At 41.0% G+C, this 19,558-nt stretch overlaps 1 protein-coding gene across 9 annotated transcripts in view; it reads right to left on the bottom strand.

Moving 5' to 3' along the window:
- ATP11B (ATPase phospholipid transporting 11B (putative)) overlaps positions 1-3,760 on the bottom strand; it is a 110,169-nt gene extending 106,409 nt beyond the window's left edge. For 3 of the 9 annotated variants that reach the window (XM_043873574.1, XM_043873575.1, XM_043873577.1), the window contains exon 1: positions 3,442-3,760. In XM_043873574.1, coding sequence (XP_043729509.1) covers positions 3,442-3,468 — 27 coding nt within the window. In that variant the 5' untranslated portion in view covers positions 3,469-3,760. The remainder of the gene's footprint in view (positions 1-3,441) is intronic. The other 6 variants (XM_043873572.1, XM_043873583.1, XM_043873573.1 and 3 more) reach the window with 3 other exon arrangements.
- Positions 3,761-19,558: the final 15,798 nt, after the last annotated feature.

Below are 19,558 nucleotides of genomic sequence, written 5' to 3'. Positions count from 1 at the left end.
GAAAAAGTAAGAGTAAACAGACTACAGATAATTGATGCGGAGAGCAGGATGAAAGAACACAAATGGACTGGTTAGTCTGGAAAAGAGGACTGTCACACCTTTCTTTGTGACAAGTGTAAAGAGAGGAATAGAGGAATAAACAAGTTTGGTGAATGTGAATAGACTGAGTTTAGGCTAAGAGCTTACCATTTTTCTCAGTGAATCAGAAGACAATCTTACTAGCCTCCTTCTGCCACTGTAGATATAAACCTGAAGGGACTATATTTATAGAACAATTTAAGAAACTGTATCCTAGTATGACAACATTAAGTCGTATTTTTTGATTTTCCAGCTTTCCTTTGGACTGGTCAATCTTGAATTTTGTCACTTTATCTCAAAACACAGAAGCAATAATATGGATTAATTCTTTATCTTCTCACCTATTCATTTATTCAAAAAACATGTACCCAGTGTCTACTGTTATATCAAGTCCTGTGTGAGACAGAAAATAGAGATAAATAAGGCCCTCACTGACCGACATTTGTGTCCCCACTATTTAGCTTATTATGCATGCACACAGTAAGTGCTTTAAAAATATAGCATTACATTGCACTGTAAAGAAACATTACATGTCAACTAAAACATGAATTGACAAAGACTTCCATTTAAATCTAATGTAGTGCTGTACAACAGAATTTTCTGTGATAATGAATATGTTCTACTCTGAACTGTCCAATATAGTAGCTAATAGCCATGTGGAATTTTAATTTAATTAATCAGAAATTTAACAGCCAATGTGGTTAACGGCTACCATAAAAACCTAAATATGAGACTACAATGAGTTAATGTCATTTGTTATCATAATCGAGGTGCTGCCATCTCTAACGAGTTAACACATATGATGCTAGAATAATACTCATTATACCAGAAAGACATCATAAGAAAATTTTCCTAGTGTAAAATAACTAGGATTGTGAGCTCAAAAACGAAGAATCAAGAAGAAAAAGGAAAGGATAGTTCAATCTTTTCAGTCTGCTTTCCCAAAGAAAAACATCAACTTTCTGACAACCTTCTTTATTTTTCTCATTGTGTCAAGAAGTGAAAATAGTTTGTGGAGATAAGCAGTCAAGTTGTGTTTAATTTAACAAGGAATTAACAGAACATACAAGTTGTTTCTGTAACAAATGACAAACTTTTTGGCACGACAATCTAAGAGGCTGGAAATCAGGATTCATATAATAAATAAAGTGTTTATAATTTCAAAAATCCTGTCTTTGTGATCTGCTTATTAACCTCTCCAAATCTGTCTTATTTATCTGAATTTTCTTTGTGTGCGTGTCCTACTTTTGCGACCCTATGGACTGCAGCTGGTCAGGTTCCTCTGTCCACTGGATTATCCAGGCAAGAGTACTGAAGCAGGTTGCTGTGCCCTCCTAGTGCCTCTATTGCTGAAAGACTCAACCCACTGGGCAAATCGAAGTATACTTTAAACTAGCCTACGAACTGAGTAATTTCTGGTGCAGTAACTAGAAAGGCAGTTTATGACTGGGATAGTAAAATATACTTATTATTCTGTGTATTCACTATCCTTTACATATAATAAGTGACTGTACAAACTTAATCAAAGAGACAAAGTCCTACATAGGCACAGGTCTGATCACATACTTGGAAGATCTGATAACTTAAAAGTACAACCAGTGAAGTGAGTGACTAATGTCAGAGGTAGCATTTTTTATGCACAGCAACTTGTTCAACTTGTTAATCACCCCATAAGGCATTTCTTGTAAATTAACCACACAAGACTTTTTGCCCCTCCTGTTAGCTGTGTTTGGCTGAAGCCATTTTTAAAAAAATTAACAGACTGCCTATTCTGAAGGTGAGAATACAATCAGGATTTTATCCAGATTAACAAAAAATACCTAACACTGAGAAGTGGTGTCTTAATCTACTAGGAAAAACTAGAAAAAACCACTAGCACATAAAAACACCATCAGGTAAACAAGATTTCTATACACGAAGATGGGCAAATCAAACTCATGAAGTCAGACCTGAAATAATTAACTTCTAGAGTCAAGTTACCCAGCTGCGGCTTAATGCAACAAAGCCAAACTATTACAACAATTTGGTATTATAATGACATCATTAGCTTCGTCGTCTAATAAGGAGTATATCTGGGATATCTGAATTCACAATTACCTAAAAATAGAGAGCCAACATGTGCTTGAGGGAGTGGCAGGCAGTTCTAGTTTTATTTATAAGGTATTTTTTTGAGAATGATGCCCACTGCCAAATGAATTAACAGAAGGCTGGCTCTGAAATAGCATACTTCTTAAACATAAAAATGCTCTTCCAGAGTAGGGAAAAGGAGGTATCAATGTTTTTAGTCCCCAAAAATCTTTACAGTCCCACAGAAACCGTTTCTGCTTCACTGCCTTTTAAATTAGTAAATGAAAACACCGAATTGTAGCAGCATCTAACTACTAATGCGATTTAGAAATTAAGCAGCAACCAGGAACAGACATCATGGAGGTACGGGTAGACTTCTCCAGTCTGCAGCAGTTTCACTCCTAATTGTCAACGTGGCCTAAGCGTTGTATTTTGGGGGCTGTAGTTGCCAGCAAGCAAGAAAGTTTTCTCTGTGAATTAACTCGGAGAAAGGTGGCGCTTTTTATATGCCTTAAATCACACTTTTCTAAAATTCTTTTTTTCTCCAGATGTTCCAGTAAAACTGAAAAGTTAACCATTGGGTCCAAATCGGTCTCGTTGACACTGCCTCGAGAACGGAAAAAAAGTAAGGTTCCCATTCCAAAAGTTTCACCAGGGGTGGGGTGAGGACAAGGCAGGAAGAAAACCGTCCTTCGTGACTATCTCACTTAGCTTCGCAACTAGACGGGGTGTTAGAATATTCTTTCTCACCCAGGCCTCCGGTAAAATTTCTCTAAGAGGAGTTAGACTAGACAAGTTACCCTTCTCCTTGATAAATCACGCAACCTTGAAAACAGCGAGGAGAGGGGGCTGGAGACAGATCCTCCCCGTCCCCTTCACTCAAACCAGTCCCAAACTGTTAAAGGCAGGAAATGCGAGCCTCTTTTCTCTCCCCAACACCTACTCTCTTTTCCGTTCCCCCGCCCGAGTTCCTCAGCCAAGACGCCGACCCCGCTCCGCATCCACTTTTGGTCGCAAACCGCCCAGGAGCGGCGAGGAGGAGAGAATTAACCTAGAAGCGCGACCAGGAAGCGGCAGCCCCCCGCCGCCGGGCTCGGGGGTCCAGAGTTCGGCGGTGAGACGCGTGTGCGGGGCTGCGCGGGGCACTGCCGGCTCCGGGACCCCCTTCCAATGAGGCCTAGCCCGGAGCTCCCGCCCCGGCCTCGCGGCTCTGCGCCGCCGGCCCTTCCCCGCCACCCGGGCCCGAGAAGCCGCGCGAGAGCCAGCGTCCGAGAGGTGAGAGGCGGAGGTACCTACCAGCTGCTGCCGGACCCAGCGCCACATGCCCCTTCCGTCGCCGTTCCCGTCCCGCGGGACGCGGGGGTCGAGGGGCTCCAGGTGGAGGCTAACGAGCCGGAGGGGAAAGCGGGAGAGCCCCTCCGGCTGAAGTTGCGCTCGCCGCGGCCGCCTCACTCCCCGCGCTGGGGCCCCATCTTCCGCGCCGGCTCCGAGGTCCTACAGGCGCGTCCTCGGCGCCGCCCCCACCCGGCGCAGCTGAGTCTGCTGCCGCGCCGCAGCCACCTTCATTATTGACCGTTGTCACCCGCAGTACCGCCACAACCCCGCCCCCGGCCCCCGGCTCCCGGCCCCACCTGGGCCGGCCGCGGCGCCACGGCCCGCCCCCGGACGTGACGAAAGAGGCTGAGCCGACCAAGGGCAGGGGCTCAGCAGTGTGGGTGGGAAGGCGGCGCGCGTGGAGGCGGGCGGGCTGTCAGTCGCCGCGTCTGCCCCCGCCCCCCGTTCATTTAGCGGGTTGGACTAAGTCAAACGGCTGTGTCCTATATACCGAGGCCGCAGCTTTTGGCAGACGCCTCTGTTTCTACCCCCTGTTGCAGGTCTGCTTCCGGCTCTCTACTTTCTTTGGTTCGTTCAGCCGCCCAACACACGTACTATCAGGAGTGTAGTGACTGAAAGTTCATCCCCAGAGGTCTCCAGTTTCGGTTCAATTAAATTGTCCGAAGTGTTTGTCTCAACACATCGCAGCTCTCGTTAGTAAACCGGCGAGCTGGGGCTAGGGGAATCTTGATCACTTAAGTAATTTTGAAAGAGGATGCAACTCCCCTGTGCCTGGTCGGGTGGAGACCAGTGTTTCCCGGGGAACAGACAAGATATGCTGTTTTGCAGTGCTAAATTGAACAGGTTAGGGGGAAAACACTTCCTGTGGGAATGTAGTTGTTTACTGTTAACTGCCGAACTGCGGTTAAGAATACCGCGAAAGCGGCAGTCCATAGGGTCGTGAAGAGTCGGACACGACTTCACTTTCACTTTCATGCATGGAGAAGGAAATGGCAACCCACTCCAGTGTTCCTGCTTGGAGAATCCCAGGGACGGCGGAGCCTGGTGGGCTGCCGTCTATGGGGTCGCACAGAGTCGGACACGACCGAAGCGACTAGCAGCAGCAGCAGCAACAGCAGCAAGACCTAAGTAAGATGAGGGTATGGAAGAATAGAAGTAAGAAGGAATATATTGTAAAGACAACAGGAATAAAAATTTGACTTGGAAGGCTGAACTGAAGCGCCGGGTCTCGCTTTATTCAAAGCAAGCTCTTATACATCTTGAGTGTTATGTATGTGTATCGTGTACAGTATTTTGCTGAATTAAAGCACACTTCAACACACAAGAGTTAATTTTTTTTTAATTAAGCAAAAACAAATTTAAATGAAATTAGCAAAACTGGGCAGTTTTTTTCGTATATATACAAAATTTTTTAGTTTTACTTGTTGTTTATCCTCTAAGTTGTATCCCACCCTTTTGCGATCCCATGGGCTGTCCATGGGATTTACCTGGCAAGAATACTGGAGTGGGTTGCCATTTCCTTCTGCAGGGGATTTCCCCAATCCAGGAATCCAACCCGCAGCTCAGGCCTTGTCTCCTGCGTTGCAGGCGGGTCCTTTACCGCTGAGCCACCGGGGAAGCCTTAATTTCAGTAGACATTCCTTATTATATAATGATTATCCAGCACCACAAATAGAGCCTTTTCTTAGGGGTATTAATGATCTATAAAACCAGAAGTGGAATTTTACATTGTATGTATAGTCTGACTACAAAGAGAAAACGTAATCTCCCTTCTGTCCTTATGACTAAATCTTTCTTTATGACCCTAAAAGGAATTTTGCCATACATTTACTTGTTTGTTACAGTGATCAAACAGTACATTCATGGAACACTTGTGTGTCCCAAGCCCTGTAATAAGCTCTTTACTTGCACGGTCTGTTTTAACCCTCATCTCTCCTTTGAAGTTGATACTATTATTTCCATTGTGTGGATGCAGAAATCATGAGGTTCAGGTTAAGTAACTTGCTCAGGTTAAGTCAGCAGTGAAGTGAAGTAAGTCACTCAGTCGTGTCTGACTCTTTGTGACCCCATGGACTGTAGCCTGCCTGGCTCCTCCATCCATTGGATTTTCCAGGCAAGAATACTGGAGTGGGTTGCCATTTCTTTCGCCAGGGGATCTTCCCGACCCAGGGATTGAACTGGGGTCTCCCGCATTACAGGCAGACTCCTTAACATCTGAGCCACCAGGTAAGTCAGCAGAGCTGGGACTCAAATTCCCAGATGCAACAAAAGTTCATGCTCTTATGATATTGTAAAGAAACAAAAATATGAATGTATCTACTTTTATTCATCTGCAAGTTGTCTGATTAAAATTGGGCCTGGAAATTTTTATTTATATGCCACTAAAGTTTGTCAAGACAAGAAATAGAAAGCTAAAGGACATTTTGTGTATTATTATTTAACTGTGTCCCAATTTTCAAAATGCAGAGTGGGAGGAGTTGAAATTGATTCTAAATTCTGTAGTGAAATACAGTAAGATGTTATTTCAAGATAACTGTGTAAAGATAATTGTAGCTCAAACTGTCGGTAACAGAATGAGTATTCATGGTAGTGTTTTGGTCTAAGGATTTTTCAAGAGCAATATTATACACTTCATGTTGATCCAAGAAGTATTAAGTTTTTATACTGTAGATTATAACTCTTTATTGGCAATGAAATCAATTTAATGTGTCATGATCAGTGTCTCTAAAAAATAGAATATAAAACATTGGAATATATTGCTTAGTGTAGATAATATGTATTGTTTTGTGAAGTTTTGTTTCAGGTGCTCATGTGTGTATGCACATGCATGTGTGCATTCATGTGCATACACATGCACATGTGCATGTGTGTATGTGTATATACATACACACCAGATCACATTATAAAAGAATGTCTTCCTATTGGTTGTGGTTGGAAAGTTTTGAAAACATTGAGATTGGAATACACAGGACTTAAGGCAAGCACCAGCTACAAGGAAAGGAAAAAAAAATGTATTTGCAGTCAGTGGTAATTCATTCATTCCATAGCTACTTCCTCAATGTATCGGACACCAAATGTACTCGTAACAATTGCCTAATATTAGGAGGAGACACAAGTGCATACGACTTTTAAGATGAGCCCCTTCGCTCTGGGGAGAGTTTACAGTCCCCTTGGAAAGAGAAGTTGCAGAGAGGAAGCAGTTAAATAATAGTCCAAGGCAGTATGAGATTAAGTTCTAAAGAACTGTACCAATAATAGTCACTAATTTCAGAAAATTGATGTGGGCAATATCATTTGAAGAGAGTTCAGAAGGACAGAGATGAATTTGAACTGAACTTGAAATGGGAGGATGAAGGTGGGAGAGAAAGGCTTCCCAGCAGCAAGAACCACGGAAAGCTAAAGATGTTTGAGGTACAACTACTGTGGAGTAATAAGAGGTGAGGTTGGATAAGTAAGGGAAGGCATAATCTTAGGAGAGTTTCTGGCTAGTCAGTTTACCAGAAATTGGTCAATCACTGGAATTTTCTGAACAATGAAATAACAGAATGAAATCAGAGTGTTATGTTCATAGACATTATATGTGATAGGGTGAAGAGAGAAAAAACATCAGATAGGAAATTATTGCTAGAATGAAGCATCAAGTTCACAAATGCTGCCCTGGCAGAGAGCCACATAATAGGAAAGTTGTGCTCTGGTGTCAGACAAAGAAACTTGAACTTAAGCCATTTCAAGTGAGGTGACAGGCCTTCCAAGGGAATAATAGCATCACACAACAGTCACTGAATTAATGCTAAGTATGGTTCCTTTTTTTGAGTAAACTTGTTTATATAATTCTGTGTTAAATATACCTGTGAGATGTATTTATTCCAAGGGAGTAAAAAAAATCTCCTGGTTTTCTGTAATAGAGATTCTTAGGTATAATAAGGACAAAGAGGGATATTTTTCTCGATCAGAACATCTTGGACCATCAGTAGGAAGCACAGACTGAGCTTGTTAAGGTCATGATTCCTGGCTCATTCGTTTTGGAACGCATAGTGTGTAAAAGGTACTCAGTATGTGTTTGTCAAATTAATATCAATAACTGAGTAGTCAGGGAAGAAAACATCTGGTTCTGAAATATCAAAGTGGAAGAAAGTGAAGTATACTGAATGATTTCAGGAGATCATAAGCTATACAGTACGAGTGCTGGTTACCATCCTTTAGACTCAGGGCACTCTCTGTTGCCTGCCTCTCAGAACCCTTCAAGGTTCAGTCTGATTGGAGGAAAGTGAGCCTTGACAATCTGTTGCTTTAATTATTTTTCCACAGATTAAACCATCAGTTGGGCCCTAGAATCTGCTCTCATTTTTAAAAGGACAGCTGTCTATTTTCTCAAAATTAGAAATCTAGTATATTATAAATTATTATGCTTAAAAAGCAGTTTCCTTTTGGTTAACTGTCATTCTAGAATTTCCAGACCAGACTTCAGGCAAAGGAAACACAGACTTCAGGGATGCTTTTTCCAGTAGTGACCAGGCTTGCATATTTTATCAACTGGTAAAGAAATTCATTAGGAACAATTTTACATTACATATTTGAAACTTTTCTTGAAAATTTCTGAAACAGATGTCAGGACTAAGTTGTATGAACACAGTTTAATTTCTAGTTATTTATGCTTATGAATAACTCAAAAGCCACTGAAACTCAAGAGTCATTGTGAGAGTTAGGGTCTATAAAAATGATCCCTTCTTGAAAAGTCAAAGTATGTAAAGCATAAATATATTCTGAATTGTATACTTAAAAATGGTTAAGATAATAAATTTAAATGTGTATTTTACCACAATAAAAAAACCTGGGGGAAAAAAAGACTGCATAGAGAGATGTTTGTTAACAGTTACCTCATTGATTTTTCTAGGTTAAACCATCACAGTTGTGTTCAATGGCAAAATCTTGTCATTTGCCCTTTTATCTATATTAGAATAAATCCAAAATTCTTTTCTGAGTAAAATCTTGGCTTAGCCCACAAATGTCTCCTCAGTTCCCATCTGTTTCCTTAACTTTTATAAAACCATGTGAAACCCATCCTCAGTTCTGCTGAGTACTAATGGAAGTGAATATACCCTAAATTGCCAACATTCCTTTCTGATTTGCAGATTTGTCAGAAATGCTTAGCTGCGAGAAGAAATGTTAATGGAGGATTTCGTGAGGACTATGTACTTTCTTTTGGTGATGTCTATTTTATCTTCAGATTAAAAAAAAAGGTCAGAAATCTGTCTTTAGATAGTCTTATTTTGGCTTCTGCTATGGTGACTTTTACTGAACTGCAGTTTAGGATCATGTGAACAGCCTAAGTCCAGAGAAGGTAGGAGAAGTAGCCTCAGGAACCCCATGACTGCTTTTTGCTGTGGAGGTGCAGCTGGGAACACCGCTCACTCATCACACTGTGTTCTATTGACGAGAGCCTGCAGAAACTCCTCACCACAGATGACTCTGCTTCTCTTGAGCAACTAGTTTGTTTTGTAAGCTTCTGAGCATTTTGAATTATGTAATTGAATGAGCTTCCTTCTGTCATTTTGTTGCTTTTTTTTTTTTTTTTTTTTGCTATTTTAAAATTTCAGGGAATTATTTATGGCAAGTGCCTAGACTCTACAGCACACATTTCGTGAATTACTCTTACCCTGGATTTCTTGTTTTGTCTAGTTTTAGTTTTCCTTTGGCTAGTTATTTCACCTCCTTTGTATCTTATTATACCTTCTATATTTTGTTAAGCCATCTTCAATTATTTCTGAATAGAAGGAATAAAAGAAAATAAGATAGTCATTCATATTATAAATCACAAAGATTAGTTTTAAGATAACCGCTCAGTTGTGTCCGACTCTTTGCGACCCTGTGGACTGTAGCCTACCAGGCTCCTCAGTCCATGGAATTTTCCAGACAAGAGTACTGGAGTGGGTTACCATTTCCTTCTCCAGGGGATCTTCCCAACCCAGGGATTGAACCCGGGTCTCCCACATTGCAGGGAGACACTTTACTGTCTGAGCCACAAAGGAAGCCTGTATGCTTTAAGATAACAATAAGCCCCAAATAATCTAATCTGAAGATTGTGATTTCCTTTACTGCCACCACAATTACGTGTGTTTTCCCTACTTTATAGTGAGTAGAGATGTTAATTTGTGTGAGTCGGAGATTAACTGTAAGGAAATAAACCAATGAGTACAGGTTGAAGTCAGGTTTGGTAGTATGTGAAAGGAGGGGAAAAAATGTGATCAGGAGGAAAACATGATGAGTCAAACAAAGAACTGTATTTTTTAAGGTTGCAAGAAGTAGAATGTGTTGAAAGTTGAGTATTAAGAAATACTGCTCCAAGAGATTTCTGTATGGGAAACAGAAAGTGGCTGCTTGTTTGAAGGGGTTTTGGTAATGTTAATAGCTTACTATTAAGGAAGGGTCTGGGCTTCCCAGGTGGCACTAGTGGTAAAGAACCTGCCTGCCAATGCAGGAGACGCAAGAGAAGCAGGTTCGATCCCTGGGTTGTGAAGATCCCCTGGAGAAGGAAATGACAACCCACTCTAGTATTCTTGCCTGGAAAATTCCATGGACAGAGGAGCCTGGCGGGCTACAGTCCATAGGGCCAGAAAGAGTTGGACAACTGAGTACATACATACATACACAAGGAAGGGTCTGGTTGATTTCACAGAAATACCAGCAAGGAAATAGCAGAGGGCAGGTGAGCGTGGAGTGGGAAATAATTCTGGATAACATACAAAGCCTGTTATTGCCTTAGTGCTCAGGGAAGGAGGGCTCTGGGATGAACTGAAGACAGTGGCTGGGTTGGTTTGGGATCAGGGGAGATAGGACGCTGGGGCAGAAACAATACAACCAATAGGAGAAGTCACACCTCTCTGGGAATCAGGTGAGAAGAAGATCTCAAATGAAGATAGCTGAGATCAGGCAGTAGCCCTGTAAGAACCCAGAGTAGGAAATTCTCTGGTAACCTAGGGCCTGGCACATATTATGTGTTCAGAATTTTTTTGTTACAATAAATATGCGTGCGTACTCAGTCGCATACAACTCATTGTGACCCCGCCAGGCTTCTCTATACATGGAATTTTCCAGGCAAGAAAACTGGAGTGGGTTGCCATTTCCTCCTCCAGGGGATCTTTCCTGACCCAGGTTTCAAACGCATGTCTCCTGTGTCTCCTGCGTTGGCAGGCATATTCTTTACCACTGTACCACCTGGGAAGCCCCAGTTACATAAATAAAGCTGTACCAAATTGAACTGTGTGTCTGTGTTACTGTGTTTGCCCACTTGCTTGTGGTTAATATTCTGATGTGGCTCTCACAGCAAGGCCATTTGTTGTGCATATATGACAGGATCTGGGTGCATCAACCTTTCACAGTGACTCCTACAGAGAAGAGGAAAGAGATTAATGGGGCTGTGGTCTCAGCCAATTTTGGGTGGTTTCACATGCTCCATGTACTTCTGTTTGGAAGTCTCTTCTGATATCCTGAAGAGAAGGAAGCTTCTTACTTGACTAATTCTTCATCATTTAAGTCTCAGCTTAAAAGTTACTTTTCAGAGAAGCTTGGGTTCCCTTAAGACATTTATAAGCACTCAAAAGATCCCAGTGGCTGCCACCACCAACCCGACCTAAATACAAACTGAAACACACACACAAAAGTGTGAAACATTTACCTTTTTTGGAAATAGCATACAACAAAATGTATACATATCCTGAATAACTTCTTTCTAGATTTTCTTCTGATCGAAATTATCCCCCTCTATCTCTCTTTCATACATGCTGCCCTATTCTCTCTCTTGTCTCCTTTTTCCCCCCTTGAGTCTCTCCTTGTGCCCCAAACAAATGCTGAGTCAACTGTCAAGGTAATTCTGCACTCTTCTCATTAAGCATTTCCAGTGTCCTATACCTTCCCAAATATTTTGCACACTGGTAATCACGTAATTTTTTGCTGAAATCGCTTTAATGTCTGTCTTCCCTATGACACTATTCTTCTGTGGGGCAGGGTGTCAGTTTGTTCAAACATTTGTTTACTCGACCAACTATCCTGCCAAATGTAAACAATTTGGGGGCTTCCCGGGTGACTGAGCGGTAAAGAATCTGCCTACAATGCAGGAGATGCGGCAGGAGCCCCAGGTTTGATCCCTTGATCAGGAAGATCCCCTAGAGAAGGAAATGGCAACTCCAATTTTCTTGCCTGGAGAATCCCACGGACAGAGGAGGAGGAGGAGCCTGGAAGACTACAGTCCGTAGCATCCCCAAGAGACTGAAGCGACATAACACACACACACACACACACACACACACACACACACACGCACGCAGTCATTGTGCTAGGTGTCTGGGTTAACGTTCCCAGACACCTTACACTTAAGGAGTTCATTGTTTAAGTCCTGGTTAAGTCCATCTTAAAATTAAGTTATTAAAGTAACACAATTTTATATCTGTCATCTTAAATATAGTAAAAATATTATATGTGAAAGTATTAAAAGTTACTGGTACATAGAGTAAAAAAGGTCTATAAGAAGATAAAATTTAAAAATTTCTTAGTTCTGTCACCTCCAACTTCAGACTTGCTTTTTCACTGATCAGATCCTCAAAGTTTCATCTGAGATGTGGTAACTTTTTTAGATGGAGCAATGTTTTATGCATATGCGTCATATGCATACTTAGGGACTTTGCATGAAGAAGCATTCTGTCTGTAGAAAAGGAGACTGCACTTCTACACAATGCAGGGCTGATGGTTTGTCAGTGTGTATGTGTATTTATGCATGTATATGTGTGCATCTGGGTGCCAGGAGGGGAGGAGATGAAGAGGTGATGTGTGCATGTTTTATTACTTAGCACATTTAATTTTTATCCAGAGTTACTGATGAGTGTAAAGTCATAGACTCAACCCTCAGAGGTGGTTGTTAGCTTTACCAAAAGAAAAGTTTATCTCAGGACTATAGCCTGTATTTCCAGCCCCCAAAATAGGACAGGAGAGAGCAGATAATTCAGTGAAATCACCAACATGATCATAAATTCAATTCATATAATGGCAGATCAATAATATCATTTCTTTTTTGAGGTCAGATCATCATTGTAAAGAGATTACTGTTAGATGTATCACACTGTGACTTTCCACTGTCCTATGAAAAAAAGAGGAACCACAATAGGAAAGGTAAACAACTTTTAAACACATACATATATATGTTCTCCTCTGTATTATTATATGTCTTTTTATTAATGTACCTGTACAGAAAGATATAAATCTAATTTAACCTTGAATAATATAATAATGCATGTGAATTCTAATGGATAAGCCTTAGTCCAACTCCATAATTAATGATAGCTTTAATCAATGTGAGTGCTCCAGCAAGGTTGCGTTAGAATTCTGAATGGCATCTTATTTTTACTTTATTGTTTTGAAATGCCAGACAAGAAAATGTGACTTTTCTCCTGTGTTAATTAATTAAATAGTAAATTGGGGGAGATGCCAGCTTTTAGATTGCATCCATCAGTTTTAGCTCCCTCTGTTGTGTTTTATCAAGTTGCTATTTAAATGCTGGTACAGTACTGCATTTGTAGTTTCGATATTGTTCCCATTATCTTTCCTAGAGTGAATATTTCATTACTGACCCGTAAACATGCTGTCATGCACCTCAGCAGGGTAGGTGTGCTGGCCCGGTACCAGAAAGAACCTCTTCTTTCCTGAGGTCGGATCATGGACACATGAGCATCTGAGAGTCTTAATTGTTCTCCTAGGGGCTCTTTGTAGAACATATAAATGGAATTTGTCTTCAGTTGGAACCTGGGAGTCTCTTCTTCCTGGATTTCCCGTCTTCCTTTTGCCATATCTGCTCTTTCCCAGAATCTCCATTCTCAGCCTTTCCCTGCCCCTTGGGTCAGAGTCTAAGAAGATGCATCACTGAATCCAACCTGGGAGAAGGACAGAAAGTACTTGCATTCTTCAAAGTTAGGAATTTGCTGCTATTGCTCATTGGTTTTAATATAACTTTGATGCTTTATTAATTTTACTATTAATATTTATTTAATAATTATAATAACCACAAGTGAGCAAATACAGCCTACCCTGTAATTCTGCTTTATTCATCTGTCTCAAATTTCTATTGATTAGATGTTAAACTGAGAGTAAAAGTATGCTTATTTAGAGTAAATTTGGCTCCTTATAGGCAGATGCAGCTTAACTGCAATGCAACAATCATACTATTTAACACTTTACATTTTTATAACTAATAGAGAAGTTTTCTTCATAACATATTTAATTATTAGCAAGTGGGGAGATCTCAGTATGGTGCTCAGAGAAAATAATTGTGGAGTAAAAGACATCTTTTGTGAGTATACTCTGCTGAGGGTCTCAATGTCTATATTATAAACACTTCTTTGTATTTCTTTCTCCAACAATATCATCTCTGTAGATAAGAGATATTCGATATCTTGCTCTCATCTCTTTCTCCCCAGTTAGTTTCAGCTTCCTTCTCTGCAAGCAATTGCCTTTATTTTATCATTCAGATAGAGTAAGGCCTTTGAAAGCTAGTGAATCAACGGAAGTCAGAAAATTATATATCATACATTTAATAATATCATTTATTTAATAACTGTGTACAATCTGAATACTGTGAGTACAGTTTTTTATTTATTTACTTGTGGCTGTGCTGGGTCTTCGTTGTGTGCATGAGCTTTCTCTAGTTGTGGTGATCAGGGGCTACTTTCTATTTGCGGTGCTCAGACTTCTCATTGCAGTGGCTTCTCTTGTTGCAGAGCACAGGCCCTAGAGTGTGCAGGCTTCAGTATTTGCAGCACGTGGGCTCCGTAGTTGCAGCTTGCAGGCTCTAGAGCATGGGCTTAGTAGTTGTGGCGCATGGACTTAGTTGCTCAGAGGCTTGTGGAATCTTCCTGGACCAGGGATCAAACCTATGTCCCCTGCACTGGTAGGTGGATTCTTAACCACTGGACCACCAGCGAAGTCCTGTGAGTACAATTCTGTTTAAAAAGAGTACATGACAAAAAAAAAAAAAAAAGAGTACATGACAGCAACCTTTATTCTCTCGGGATTATTTGAGTGGAAAAATCCCTTGAAGGGTATAAAAGAACTCGTGGTATAATTTTGATTTATCAGTAATGCAAATTAGCTTTGATCTTACCATCAAAATGTCAGGGAGAATTGACTCAAAATTGGAAGTGAGATCCTCAGTTCTGGTCCCAGGCTGCTTAGGTGGTTGATGCCCTCTGATAGTTCCCTCATAGCAATAGTGAAGATTGCCATCTTATGGAGTAAAAAAATTAATCTGGCCTTTACTTTCATACCTGAAATAAAGCTAAGAGGAAAATTATGTCAATTTTAGCTGTAGCTAAGTTCAATAGAATTTCACTTCACCTCACCTACATTTCCCAAACCACTAGACCACTAAATGTTCACTGGAGATTTAAGGTCATTGTAAGATGAGATGGCATTTTGGTAATTAGCTGATTTAATGTTGAGTGCCAAGACACAATTGAGGCTCAAAGCCCACAAACCTCAAATCCATTAAATTATCCTATTTTGAAAGTCTACTTTAGGAAAAATAAGCAGATGGTTTTAAGATAGCTATTTCATTTTGTATAACCACAGTCTGAAGAAATGTTAAATTGTAAAGTCCAAGAAGGCTTTCAGAAGACTCTCAAGATGTGAACTGATATATTTCATTAGGGAAAGAACATTACCTGGTTGTTAATTTAGCCAAAAATATTACTTATCTCTAATATAAACTCCCAGATATGAAAAAATATTCCATTAGATTTTGAATTATCAATAACTGTTAATCAAGACTCAAGTTGCCTCAAGGATGCTTAGATTTTATTTGACTATTTTCTCACTTTATATTGTTTCTTCTCTGGGTTTATAGGCAATAATTTTTCAGGTGCAATTATATTTAAAATTTTAATTTTCTTTTGTGTTATTTGACAGGCTAGGTGTATTCCCAGATTATGAAATGTTTTATAGGAGTTATTGGGCTTCTCAGGTGGTGCAGTGGTAAAGAATCTGCCTGCCAATGCAGGAGATGCTGGAGACCTGGATTTCATCCCTGGGTTGGGAAGACCCTCTGGAGGAGGAAATGGCAAACCACTCCAGTATTCTTGCCTGGAAAATTCCATGGACAGAGGAGCCTGACAGACTACATACAGTCCATGGGGTCACAAAGAGTCAAACACGACTGAACATGCACCTCACAGCTGCTGCATATGAGTTGTTGTTTTTCTTAAATTGTTCACTATTTTTCCTATTATTTCCCACAATCTTACAACATGAGTACAGTAATCATTTAGTAGCTAGATAAGCTGTGATTATGCAATATTTGCTTGACCCTGATTGACCTTTTAATCCACTGTATCCAATTTAATTCACACAACTTGGTATTTAACCTAATCAAGAATTTTCAGTTACAAAAGTCACATTTTACATACTTTTAAACTATGTCTACTTTTATATATAATTTTAATGTCCAAAATCCAAATACCAATTGTTGAAAACTCTTGGCATTATATTTTAATTCTCTATCTATGTGTTTCATCTGTTACGTCTTTCTCTCCGTTTCTGACAAAAAGCGAGCCTCCAATTTAGCATACATAAGTGTCCAGGTCATTACCCAACCTCATCCTTAGTATCAAAGGAAATTCAAATGTTATTATTACAGTGCTATGTATCTTTCAGTGGGCTTCCCTCACAGCTTCAGTAGGTAAAGAATCTGCCTGGATTCGATCACTGGGTTGGGAAGATCCCCTGGAGAAGGAAATGGCAACCCACTCCAGTATTCTTGCCTGGAGAATCCCCGTGGACAGAGGAGCCTGGCGGGCTACAGTTCATGGGTTGCAAAGAGTTGGAGGCGACTGAAGCGACTTAGCACATGTTACATTTTAAAGACTGTTACTTAGCACCTGTATGTGGATCAACAAATCTGCCAACTTTGGAGTTCACTTTTACTTAACAAAATGCAATAAACCTTCCAGGATTGGATAGTCCCTCATCCCTGTGCCAACACAGGAAAACTGACTAGGGGGAAAGCAGAAATCCTCTGGACATGGTGAGAGAAGCAGTAAACTTTATCCATATGCAGCATCTGGAGAGAGAAGTGGGAAGACCTTTGGAAGGTATACATATGTGGCATCTCAGCAAGGTTTCTTGCTGAGGTCCCAGTCTGGCTCTTTTTCTGGGACAGCAGCCTGTGCCTCTCTCTTCCTGGTCTGTTCAAGTTTGCAGTGGGGCTTCTAGCACTATCTGAACCCCATGGGACCAATGGAGGAGTCAGCCTGCAGCAGCACTAAGCAACCTCTCCACAAAGCAGCAGCAGGGGTGGGATACCTGCCCATGCTCTTCACTGGGCTCTGAGCGACGCCTGGGGCCCACACCGCTCTCTGGTGACAGTTAACCCTGGGACTTACGTTAGCATTTATGAAGGGATGCCACCTGCCCCATGATCACTTCTTCACAGGTTCAAGATGGCTACAGGCAGGATCTGAGCTCAGAGAGTTAAAGAAACACATCTTCAGCCAGAGCAAGTCCTCCCTGTTCCACGCAGGGAGGTCAGAATTGGTGATGAGCGGTGATAGTAGGAGCTACTGTGGCTGCTGAGGACTGGAGCAAGGAGCAGTGGGAATCTTCTGGAACCCTGCTGGAAGGCAGAAGGGACTTGTCAGGGGAGGGCTGAATCACTAGCAAGTACCCCAGAGAGGCCCTGAGCTGGTGATGATTGTCTCATCCTCATTTCTTTGCTTTATTTTTTTCCCCTGGGAACCTGAGAAGTATCTGTTAAAACAAAAAGTCTCCCAAGTTTTGGGAAGTTCTGCTGTTTTTATGATTACACTCTGAGACTAAATCATCCCAGCTATACACAGTCACAAAAATATTCCCACAGTGGTGAGTTGCCTCCTTATCCTTCGTGAGAGACCATCAAATATGCACAAGAGCAGCCATCATTTCAACATAAATTGAAGGCCTGCTATGTGCTAGGAGCTGTATTTGCTATAGAGATCAAGGGAGGTGGGGCAAGTGAGGCCTGTTTCAACTGAAGACAGAAAAGAAAGTTAACTTCTGGATATCATTCCAGAAGTTGGTGCATCCACCATTCTGTTTACATTCTGTAGCTGACCTGGAGTGCACTGTGCTCACTAGTAAGGGTGTAGATAGGAACAGGAAAGGTTTGTTTGACACTTTACCAATGCAGAGGGTATTACCTGGGGAAGCCTTGGAGAATTTAACTTCGATAGAGTCTAAATGTTGCACATTAGAAAATGTTTCATCAGTAGTTTGAAGTTGATCAGACTGGGGATGTTCAATTTAGCAAACCTCCCAAAAGACTGATATATGAGATCAGAAAGGTACTTTTATTAATTTACAATGAGAAATAAAACCTTTAGGGATTGGGGAGCCCGTTGTTTAATTTTTCTTCCTGTCATTATCCTCCCCTGTAAGAAGCCAGAAATCTTGAGGGGCAAAGGCTTAGGAGAGGAGGCTTAGGAGAGGAGGTATTTGTGAGAGACTTATGGCATTATGTTAAGATGGCCCAGTGTGTGCATTTCTGCTCTAAGAAAATACCTACCAGGCAGACCAGATACTATGAAGAAACTGGCTGGATTTTCTTTCCTCAAAACACAAATTGACTGGGCTCGGTCAATGTTTATACTGTGAATCTCCTTTTCCTCTATTTTTTGGGCAGATCTAGTCTCACTACCATTCTTACCTTTACTAATTAGGTAGCAGGCTATTTTGTTTCAAGGTGCATCTCAGTGTAGATCTTTGTTTTAAAACCCAAAGGGCAATCTTATTTCTCATTCTTAAAGAGTATCTGCTCATGGAATGTACTACTACTTGTGAGTGATTACTAAACTTTTAGCTATTAACTATTTTGACATCATTTCCAGTTTTACCTTAGTTTCAGAAATGGGAAAAATAGCATGGAAATAGAGTGTATCATTAACAAGCTAGGTTTAAAATTAGGGTTTCCTAATACCTAATCTGGCTTCCCTGATAGCTCAGTGGTAAAGAATCCACCTGCCAATACAGGAGACCCAGGTTCGATCCTTGGGTTGAGAAGATCCTCTGGAGAAGGAAATGACAACCCACTCCAGTATTCTTGTCTGGTAAATCCCATGAACAGGATGACCTAGGGGGCTACAGTCTATGGGGTGGTGAAGAAAAAGTTGGACATGATTTAGCAATTATATAACAACAATGCCTAATCTCTTGATAAATTCACTAGGTTTTGAAAGCTAATTACATGTTATTATTAATTTTTAATTGACACACTTATTATTTAATTAGGCACTAAGGTGCCAATTAAAGAAAGAAAAGTCTATTGTATACTAAGGAAAACAGTTTATCAAGTTTCCTAGAAGTCATTTTGCATTCTACTGCTTGGAGATTAAGTAGGTGGCTCAGTGGATAAAGAATCCACCTGCATTGCAGGAGACACAGGAGACCTGGGTTTGATCCCTGGGTCAGGAATATCCCCTGGAGGAGGAAATGGTGACCTGGGATAATCCCATGGACAGAGGAACGGGCTACAGTTGATGGGGTCACAAAGAGCTGGACACCACTGAGCATGCACACACACAATCAGCTTGGGAGATATAAAATGTTCTGTAAAATCATTGTCAACTGGGCATTCTCTCGCTGTGACTGTGTCTCTATGGGTTAAGAAGATTGCGAAGACCAGCATACTATTCAAAACGAATAAGAAGAATCCTTGTCAGTTTTAAATCAGCTCAAGCCAGTTTGGTTGCCTGATACAGAACCCTGGTCTAGCCTTGAGCCAGGTCCTGGCAGCTGCTCTGTAAATGCTCTCTCCGGAGCTGCCTCTCTTCATGCTTGCTTCTGCAGATTAGGCCAGAGCCACTGTTTGGCTTGGAAAGTCACCTTCCCAGGGGAACAGGCAGCACGCTGACTTGTAACTGGATGGCCACAGGGCTGACTGTTAAATCCACTGGGTTTTCCAATGAAAAAACAAAATGGGAAGAAATGTTATGATATATTCAAACACTCAGAGACTCTTCCTTCCCAAGACAGCACCCTCTGCTCCCATTACAAAAAAGGAAATTGA

This window comes from Cervus elaphus, chromosome 19 (genome assembly GCF_910594005.1).
Source record: "Cervus elaphus chromosome 19, mCerEla1.1, whole genome shotgun sequence".
In the NCBI taxonomy this organism is placed as follows: Eukaryota; Metazoa; Chordata; class Mammalia; order Artiodactyla; family Cervidae; genus Cervus; species Cervus elaphus.
This window is presented reverse-complemented; position numbering and strand designations above follow the sequence as displayed.